At 29.9% G+C, this 10,795-nt stretch overlaps 1 protein-coding gene across 5 annotated transcripts; it reads left to right on the forward strand.

Annotated features, from left to right (window-relative positions):
• Positions 1–1,636: 1,636 nt before the first annotated feature.
• On the forward strand, positions 1,637–5,446 carry LOC109816397 (putative uncharacterized protein YDL057W). Of its 5 annotated transcripts, none has more exons than XM_020381422.3 (7): positions 1,637–1,783; positions 1,980–2,135; positions 2,250–2,332; positions 3,163–3,284; positions 4,061–4,225; positions 4,572–4,665; positions 4,778–5,446. In XM_020381422.3, exons 2-7 carry the CDS (start codon positions 2,007–2,009, stop codon positions 5,022–5,024), a joined length of 840 nt encoding a protein of 279 aa, XP_020237011.1. In that variant the 5' UTR covers positions 1,637–1,783; positions 1,980–2,006; the 3' UTR covers positions 5,025–5,446. The 5 variants fall into 5 exon arrangements, with proteins under 5 accessions (XP_020237011.1, XP_082919313.1, XP_082919314.1 ...); XM_083063187.1 differs by having other exon boundaries at positions 1,641–1,783; positions 1,924–2,135; XM_083063188.1 differs by having other exon boundaries at positions 1,647–1,783; positions 2,033–2,135; positions 4,752–4,921.
• Positions 5,447–10,795: the final 5,349 nt, after the last annotated feature.

Genomic DNA, 10,795 nt, shown 5'->3' on the forward strand with positions numbered 1-10,795 from the left:
GAGCGAGTGCTGTCAACCACTGAAAGCTCAATGAAAGCATCAAATGTTAGGAATAGAGACAGTAGCAGAAATGATTCCTAGAATTCGAAGACAAGGGTCCTCCTTAGAAGATAAAAAATGGATAATAGTTTTCTTACTTTTCATTGGGAATGGTAAGAGTATGCAAAGTAGTTTTATATTATTTTTCTAAAATAAACTATTATGTATAATAAATTTATTAATTTTTTATGATAAATATTTAAATAGTTATATTAATAGGAATTTTTAATAAATAGTTTAAAAGTATTATATGTTGTTGTATTTGTTGGAAAAAGTACTTGTTTAAAATTTTCAAAATTTTTCAATTTTTGATTTTCTAATTAATGATTATAACTAGAAAAGGAACATTGATATATAAGTCAGTAAATGTTTGAAGTGTATATATATAATCTCAAGAACAAACTCCTCTAAAATCTTTAATTGATGATGTATTATGGTTCGCGTGAGAATAATAAAAAAAATATTTAAAACCTTTTATTTACCAGTAACAATCAAACGTTATATTATGTTCTTTTTCCCATATTTCATTTATTATTTGTTCATATCCAAATTTTATTTTGTATCCATTGAACTCAAGATAAAATAGTTCAAACAAATATATCTTTTATTAGATGTACACGAAATGTATAGTATATTTATATACAAGTTTATAAAGGTTTTTAACAATTTCTTTGTTAAAAATGCTTTTATATTTTAGTAAAGAAATATTCAAAAGTCCTTTCACGCTTATTGATAATTTTTGCATTGTCTTACAAGGAGGAAAAAGAAATTTATATCAAGCGTTTAATAGTGATGTATTGTTAGTTTAAAAATTTTTACATGGTCAACCGGTAATAAATACTTGTTGGTATGACTTTAAATGGGTAGTTTTGTAGCTTTTCATGCACATTAATCATTATTTGCAAATATCATAGAAACATGATTTTTAATTAAAATGCGTTTGCCCGGTTATAATTATATATTTTTTTTAAAGTAATAAATATTTTTAGAAAATATTAATATATGTTAATTAGGAGTAATTTTTTTTATCATTTTATATTAACAAATAAAAATAATATAACATTTTTATTATAGTCAATTTTTTTATTTTTAATTCAAAAAAATTAGATTTGCACATTTTTATAAAAAAAAATAGTTTTATGAAAAATCTATGTAATAAAAGTTCCAATGAACTATATTTCTTGAAAATTTTATTTTCAAAATAATAAAGTTATTATAAGAAATTAACATTTTCAATTTCATTATATTATTAGGAAACAAAATACTTTACGAGTACTAAATACTTCTTAAAAATAATTATCGTAAAAATAATTAATTTATATATATATATATACATATTTATTTAAACTTACTTTATTCAATAATTTATATTTTATATTAAATTTTAATAATTTAATCATTAAATTTAAGGTTATTAATATACAAAATCTCCAAATTTTTATAATTATATATTGATTTAAATTAATAAAATAAAATATTAAATAATTTTTAAAAATTTTAAAAACTTGAAACCTTAATTTAGATATTAAAAATTTTAAATTCAATTTGTTAGAAATTCCACACAGATCGTTGAGTGATTAAGGTTTGGATGATAATATCAATTGTTATTTTTAAAGCGAGTGGGTATGCGTGGTTAAAATCTCCCATCATCTTTCACTTTTTTCATGAGTGGCACTTTGGATCTGTGTTACTTTTCTCTCATGGTATCAAGGAAATTGCAATTGGATGAAACTTGCAGTTCGAGGTAATTCTACATTTTTTGTGAAAAAAAAAAGGCTTTTTACTCCGTGTTTTGACTGTTTTCGTAGTATTTTTCTCGTGTATTAAAACTAAATGTTCAATTCTCTTTTATGGTTGAACCTATGCTATTCTCTGTGCATCTAGCGGAATCGAAAATCATCACACGAGACGTTACGATCCTGTTCCTTGATTTGTGACAGTATATATAATCTAATATTCTAATTACCATGGCCGATTGTGGTGCCCAAACTAGAGTTACGATACGAAACACCCATGGAGAAAATCTCGTGGGGATCTTACATAATGGGGCTTCCACTTCGCTTGTTATCGTGTGCCATGGCTTCCAATCTTCCAAGGTTGTTGCACTTCACAATTTTATGCCAATAATTTCCCTATAAGAAGAATAAATTGTGCACTTAATTTTTCTTCATTTAGCTTTGAACTAAAGGGTCGAATTGTTTTGTCTGTAGGAAAGGATTCCCATGGTGAACGTTGCTGCTGCTCTGGAAAAGGATGGAATGAGTGCCTTCCGATTTGACTTTGCGGGAAATGGGTATATGATTAGTTTGATTTGTTTGTGTATATGATTTGTCTTGTCTAATTAATTATTTGGTTTTTGATCTGCATGGTGTTAAGAATATTTAATAAAAGAAGAAATTCAATAAATACAAAGAGTACAATGATAAGGGATCCTCTTTAACTACAATGCAAAATAATGTCATAGAACAACTCCCCTAAGAGCAACTGCAGTTTGGTAAAGGTTCATGAATGGCTGTTATTAGTTATATAACATCTATAGCAAACACTAACAACAGAGACAAAAGGAAATCTTCAACGGAGCAGAGCAGCCCAACCCTTCAGTTAGTACGTGCTGCTTGATTTAGAGGAAGGGAGGAGTTTTGGTCTTCTAATTTTCTCTCACGTCCTCTACCCTCCATTAACTCTAACCAAACAATATGTTAGGGAACTCTCTTAAACAGATCACATGCTATCCAAATAGCATCTAAATGCCTAATCTTTATCCCAAATCTGTTGTTGTGTCAAAGCTACCTCCTTAAAGAATAAAAATACAGGTGTTTTGCTACAGTCAAATGCACAACATGGTAGCATAAATTGCCCTTTTCCATAATATTTTCTTTTAGTGTCCTATTACCCATGAACAATATACTGTCTTCTATTCGTGACTTTAATTTTTTTAAAATAAACTGAGACTGAAAATTATGAAGCTACATTCAAGTTAAAGGGACCAGTCTATTACAAACATGAATGTAAAAGTGATTCTACCTGGGATGTAAACTAAGGGTGTACCTGTTCTAATACTAGAGAAAAACAATTTATTGAATTGTCGTTATATTGCTAGCAACTCATATGATTGTCTTCTAGGGAAAGTGAAGGTTCATTTCAGTATGGTAACTACTACAGAGAAGTTGAAGACCTGCGAGCTGTAGTTCAACACTTCCGTGAGCAGAAATACATAATTACAGCAATTGTTGGTCATAGTAAAGGTCAGATTACAAGTATCCTTATTGTATGAAACTGAAGTTAATTGTGGACTGAACAGACAACGGATATGGAATACTTCGGTGGTAGTGAGAAAATGTTGTCTCTCCTGCCCAATGTAACATATTTGATTTGATAATTTTTAATTTTGTTTACTAGGTAATTAGTTATTATTGTTGTCAAATATATTTTATTTTTAGTACGTAGGTGAATAATAGAGGCAAGAATGTAGGTCTTAGATAGTCTAATCTTCTCAAGGTAATTTTTTGAAACTGTTTGGTGAGAAGATCAGTGGAAAACGCAGAGAGAAAGATTTAAATCTTTATTTGGTTTTTCATTTCTGTTGAGAAAGTATGATGACATTGATCAGGTGTTAACATGGTCTTCTTTTAAGCATAAACACTGTAGATATATATTGTGTGTTGAGTCTTTAATGTTACAAGTTATAGAAGGAATATATTTATCAAAGATGGGTTAGGTGTAGCTTTTATCTATTTGTAAGATGAAGGAAAATTGCCCTCGAGATGGTTTGGGGATTTATAATTTAGGGGTGAAAATGCTTGATAAAGATTAGAAAACATTTATAAAAAATGGACCTAGCTCACATTGGTTAAACTGAAGATCTATTTGTACAGTTTTGGTGGAGAACGTAATCTTCCTTAGGGTTTGATGTGATGGTAAACTGAATTTTAAGTTCTCTGTTAATGTAATAGGATTTTTCTCTATACAAGTCTTTCACAACCCTAATCCCTCTTATAAGTCACTGAAATGGTTTCTGCAGGGGGTAATGTGGTGCTCTTATATGCCTCAAAATATAAGGATATTCATATTGTTGTCAATATATCTGGTCGATTCAATCTAGCAAGAGGCATGGAAAGTCGTTTGGGCGAAAATTTTATACAGAGGATCAAACAAGATGGATATATAGATGTTAAAAATAAAAGAGGTGAGCGACAAAATGTGAATAATCTTCTAGTTCTATTTGTCTATCATTTGTGGTTTTTAATCATGTCTTTGGTCAAATTTTTTTTTTTCCTGCTTCTGTTCTTTTGTTTCCATAAACACTTTTGAGTTTACTTATTAAATGTGACTGCTCTTGTGGTTCTAATAATCTCTAGCCTTAGCGTTGAATCACTTCTCTTCATTGTGTTGCATTTGGTTCCATGGTTATCTACCTTTCTAGTTTCCACTTGATGTTGCATCGTAGTGGCTACTCTTTGACAACACACTAATTTAATTGTTGTCAATTTACTTCAACCAGTCTGATTCACATATTCCTTTTCTTATGATAGGGAAGATCGTGTATCGTGTTACCGAAGAAAGTTTGATGGACCGCCTATCTACCATAACCCATCTTGCCTGCCTATTGATTCCCCAAGATTGCAGGTAGGGTTCGTTACTACATCTAATAACATGCATCATTGAAAATGTTGCAAAATCAGTTGCTTCATGTTTAATTTATACCATTGTAGTCACTTCATCAATATTGATGATACAGAGTGTTGACAATTCATGGATCCATGGATGAAACTGTCCCTGCAGAAGATGCTTCAGAGTTTGCTAAATTTCTATCTAATCATGAACTGTGCATCATAGAAGGAGCTGATCATGAATATTCTTCTCATCAAGATGTGTTGACCAGCTTGGTTTTGGAATTCATCAAAATTCATACTGATAAAGACAAAGATACATCTAAACAGACACGATTTGGAAGAGTACATAAACCTATTCATTCTCGATTCTAGTTCTTGCAAAATATGCGGGATCCAGTACCTCTTTTGAAACCATCTTTCTTACAAATAAAGACATCCTTGATAAATAGATCAACAGGAAAGATGGACAAACCTCGTCTCATTCTGTAATTAAATTCTTACACCCCTTCTGTTAAAAGTTTATGCTCTTGCAGTTTCTACAGATAAGTGATGAAATGAATTATTTGACATAACAAGCAAGGACTTGGCTCATCTGGTGGATATAATATATATGAAGCACAGCATTTTTATTATAGCAGTTGTGTAGCCACACCTGACAAGTAATTAATTAAAGGGTATCTATCAAAACAATTGATCTTGGAGGTTGACTACTATGTTTGTAATTACAGATTACATACTGCCGTGTACATATTTACTTATGAGTTATGACCATAACATTATGCACATTTCTCCTATGTCCACCATAATTATTTCCTTTTCATTTACCGTTATATATACTCTTTTGGGATAAAACATGAACACAGCTCAATATCATATTTCAGAAAAGACTATGAAAGTACAACTATGGTCCAGGTTCCAACTTACTTTTGATAAGCTTCTTCTGCCTCCATAATATAGGATATGTTTGGGTGGGGATAGAAGAGAGGAAGCAAAGGAATAGGATGGAAACTCATTCCCACTATTAGGAAAGACACTAGGAAATGGACGTGGACACTGGCGATCACTTTGGTCAGTGGTCGTCAAAAGATACAAGCTTCTGTACTTTGATCTCCTAATAATAAATGCATCAAAATTTTCCATTCAATATTTATTTGTTACGTCAATTTAGTTAGTTACTATTTGATGTTACGTACTTATGTTATTCCAAAAGGATCAGTTTGATGAGTTTTTACTTCTTTTTAAAGTTCTTATTTACTTCATTTGACCCCACATTTTGAAATGTTTGTATATATTTATGTAGAATGTGTGAAGGTTACGTTGAAGTTTTGTATTTTTACTCTTCCAAAATTATCCAATTTTATTACATTCTTCCCTTCTCGTTTAATTCCTTTCAACTTAAAATATTCATAGTCTGGGTGTGTGGCTTCTGTGGGAGCTCGTTTGCGGAATAAAAGGGATACGAATGGGCAATTTTTTTATTAAAAAAAATGAGAGATTAACATAAGTTAAATATTCTAATCTCATTTTTTTTTATAAATATCGTATAATTTCGTGATTTAAAAGTAAAAATAGTTGTCCCTTCTTTCTTTTCCTTTTGAAACTTTACTGCACAACGTACCCTTGTCTTATTTATATACTTCATTAAAAGTTCAAGATGATTTATTATCTTTTCAATGTATCCTTGGTTTTATCTATATTTTAAAACATTTTGTGCATTTATCTTAAATATAATAGAGGTTTAAAAATATTTTTCATCCCTCAAATTTAAGATTTTTTTTTTGCCTCTCAAATTTAAAATGTATTTTTAGTCTTTAAAATATTAAAAATTATTATTTTAATTTCTCTACTCAAATGTAGTTAATAAGAATTTGTTTTGATAAATAACTTAATTAAGATCTTATTTAATAAGTTCTCATATATTAAGAATTTATGTTATAAATGTTTAAAATTCAATAAGTTATTATATTTAGATATACATATTAACAAATACTTATATAATTTTAAAGTATTTAAATATATTTTTATTTAAGAACTTAATTATAAGATATTGTCTCATTTTAAAAATTACAAATTACAAATAAAATCTTGACTGAAAATAAAATAAATATTTAAAAGTAATTAAATCATTTTTAAAAATGACATTATATATTTAATAATATTAAAATAAATAAAAATTATCAGTCACTATTTACTTATTTTAGTTTATTAAAAAATAAAATTAATAATAAAATATGGGACTTGAGTATTTGAATTTTAATTTCGATGATAAAAATTATGTGATGAGTAAGAATAATAAGCCGTAAAATAATAACCAAAATCCACAATGGAAAAAAAATGTTGCATATATTTGACAGTTTTTCAATAAAGCATATATGCCATTTTAGAAAGAAAAGAAAAAATTACGAGAGTTTTTTATTATAAGAAAATGTGAATTTTGGAAGGAAGAATTGAAAAAACTTTGGAAGGGAAAATAAAAAAAATAGAGAGGAACAATAACTTTTAGAGAAATAAAAACAAAAAATATAAAATTGATTTTTAATGAAAGAATGAAAAAATAAAAATAAAAATTATTTTTACATTGATGACAAGATTTGAGCACGAATTTCTCAATAAATTCTTATATAAGTTAAATATTATATCTCGCTCAATATATAAGCATTAAATTGGATTTTTCTTTGATTTAAGTAACAATCATTAGATTTTAAAGTTATGCAAGGTAAATTTTTTTTATACTCTTATTGTTAACTCTATTTTCTATGCATTTATTTATAGCTAACATTAAATATAACAATTACTTAAAACAAATTGTATCTTTGAAATGAAATTTGAATTTATAGTAGGATTAGTTAAAAACAACCAACTTAATTACTTTTCTTAGTCTTGATAATTTGTCATACATTGTTTATAATTAGGATCAGAAGTAGTAATAAGTTATATTATTAAAATAAGTTCAAAACATCTTATGGTATATCTATAAGATATTTTATAAGTTTGTCAAAAAAACATTTATAAACATTTATAGAATAAGATAAAATACAAATAAGTTGTTCATAAGTTCTTCCAAATGAGGCCGAAATTTGTCAAATAAAATTTACCTAGCTGTTAATGAATTTGTCACATAAAACTCTTCTATTAATATCTTTATCAGTGAAAATAATATGTTAAACTAACTAATATTATATAATTGTTTCAATTTATTATTTTCAATTATGTAATTAGTGTCTGTGAGAATTTAAAACAATATTATTTAAAATCACATGGCTAAAAAGATAAATTTTAAATTTGAGAAACAAAAAAATATTTTTTTAAATTATATGGACTAAAATCACAAATTTTAAATTTAGAAAACGAAAAATATACCATAAATTTGGAAGCAAAAGAACATAATTAAATAAAAATTATTAGAGTCAACTTAGTAGTAGAGAGTTGATGTAACGACCTGCCACGATTCTTACACTTAGAAGAATCGTGCTACAATATTAATCATCTAAGACAAAATATTAATCTGGATAACAAAATATACACATAAAGGAAGTGATGAAAGAAATCAAATATTTATATACGAAATATAGTACTATATATATACAGTCATCCAAAATAATATTGTCCTAGTGTCGGTCAAGTATAGACAAAACAGTTACTCAAAATGGTAACTCTAACACGAGGACAAAACTCCAAGTCTCGCAACGGTCACAGCAACCAGCTCCAACTTAACCTTGACCTGCTTCCATTCGCAGTATGATCATCGCAGTCCATTTACATGGAAATAGAAGGGTAAGCTAGAGTTCAATAAATACCCATACAAGTATAGAATAATAATCTATACTACACAATTATCCAATCATGTCCCAAGAGAGTTCCATCTCAATCAATCATCAACCTATCAATCATGAAGTCAAACACCATACACTTCATCATAAAAGCAATCATGCAATAAATGCAACTCATGACAGATATCAATGCATATCAATCATCTAGTGCATCGTCATGCATTTACCTAGGAGATCTCCTTAACAACAGAGTAGTATAAGTGACATTTCAATTCTACCGAAACCACCCCAACCGTTTTCACGCCCAATACGCCCGCTCGGTCACAGCTAACCGGGATATAGATCCCCACTCGGGTTTACTCGCCTGATGTTATTTACACACTTGGAAGTCCGGTATAGCACAATTGGGTACAGACTTACCACGACCTTGGCATGCATTACTAAGTCACTTGTGGAGTTTGCTCACCGACTATCCACAAGAAACCACGCACCTTCCCTAATACTTGGTTAAGGGAATAACCCTCGACCTCATACCCCGCTCCAACACTAGCTAAGGACTTAGAGGAGACTCACCCAAACCAGTGGCCTATCCAAGCACCACTCTCACCCAAAAGCAGTGGCCTATCTAAGCACCACTCTTATTTATGTTAGTGACCTATCCAAGCACCACTCTCAAGAAACTCTATGTGAGCTCTTCCAGTTCAAAAACAGTTTCCCTCTCCTCAAGTCCTAGGCTAGACACATGCTATAGGCATCACATGCAATAATGCATCATATATCATACATGGTCAATCCACCATCATGATCAATATCATCCTCATATGAACATATACACATGTCATATCATATTTAAACATTCATATATACCATTAGCAAGCATACACATGAATCAAACACCAATTTTCATCATATATCATACATATATGAACCAACTACACAACATATAAACAACTCCAACAACAAGTAATATGTTCAACACATACTGTTCCCCATCATGCCACATCTCTACAACTTATTTAACATCATTTGACCATAATACAACTCAAGCAACAAGCTTCCATCATACTACTCATCCATCATGTATGCAACCAACTTAATTAGAAAAGAATTTTATTAAACTGAGTCCCCATGCTTAGCCTAGAACTCATGCTCAGCCTCAGCCTTCCAGAGGCACAACTCAGCTCTCAGTCTAAGCCCAGGATTCCATGCTTAGCGCCAGCCTTCCAGAGGCACATATCATTCTCACACTAAGCCTCAAATCCCACGCTTAGCCTCAGAGTTCTAGCAGCATTCAAAATTTTCACGCTAAGCCCCATAATCCCACGCTTAGCGTCCCACACCCAGAAAATTCATGCCAGCATATGAACAACTCAAATCGCCCAATCCTCTCAATCCATGCAATTATCAAGACATGTAACCCCAAATACTTCAAATATCAACATCATATAACTCAGAAAATCAAAGAAGAACGACATGCATCCACAATGATTCAAGAAGATCATCAAATTTCAACTTTGCCTCAAGAACAAACAAAACCCCCATTTCCACACAAAACCCCTTTGAATCCTCTCCACACTGTGTAGATTTCATAAATCTACCAACATTAACCTTCAATTCATTCAATAGCCCCACATTTCCAACCCAAAATCCCAAATCCTAGCTTCCCTTACCTGAATTTTGCTTAGAATAGCTAAGAAGAGGAAGAAGGAGAAGAATTTTTGAATGGTTAACCCGTAGACTTCAATCCACTAAAATCACGCTTTCTAGCCTGAATTCAAAGAAGAGACAGAAGAGATTAGTAATCTAAAAAAGAAGAAGAATCAAACAGAGAAATTTGGGAGACAAAGGAGCTCACGGATCCAAAGTCCTTCTCTCTAAAACCCCTCTCTAGAATTCCTTTGAGAATGAGTTTATGATATTTCATTCTCAGAGAAAGTCTTATATATTCTTCTCTCTAACGTTAATTAAACTCTAAACAATAACTTACTACGTTATAGTTGAAATCCATGTTTTTAAAACTTAACTCATCATTAAGTTTTTTATAAAAAATAATAATAATAATAATCGTTGGCATGATACAAATCGATTTTTGACAAATTTTTAATAGTTTTCCTTGGTTCGAACCGGGTTTTTGATTCTTTGATTGGTTTTTTGCCAAGCAAGTTTTATAGTTAGGTGACTGATTCACTAGTTTTTGGATCCAATCAGTCGGTTTGGTTCTCAAAACACATGTTGGAATAGAATAGATGTATAAGAACTTAGATTTGAATTATGGATTCATTATATTGATTTTTTTATAAGAAAACAATAGAAATAAAAGTAGAAGAAATATTAAAATTTAGTTGATAAGAGAGATAAATAAGGATGACAAGG

The sequence above is a fragment of the Cajanus cajan genome, chromosome 9 (assembly GCF_000230855.2).
Source record: "Cajanus cajan strain Asha chromosome 9, NIPB_CcT2T_4, whole genome shotgun sequence".
Lineage (NCBI taxonomy): Eukaryota > Viridiplantae > Streptophyta > Magnoliopsida > Fabales > Fabaceae > Cajanus > Cajanus cajan.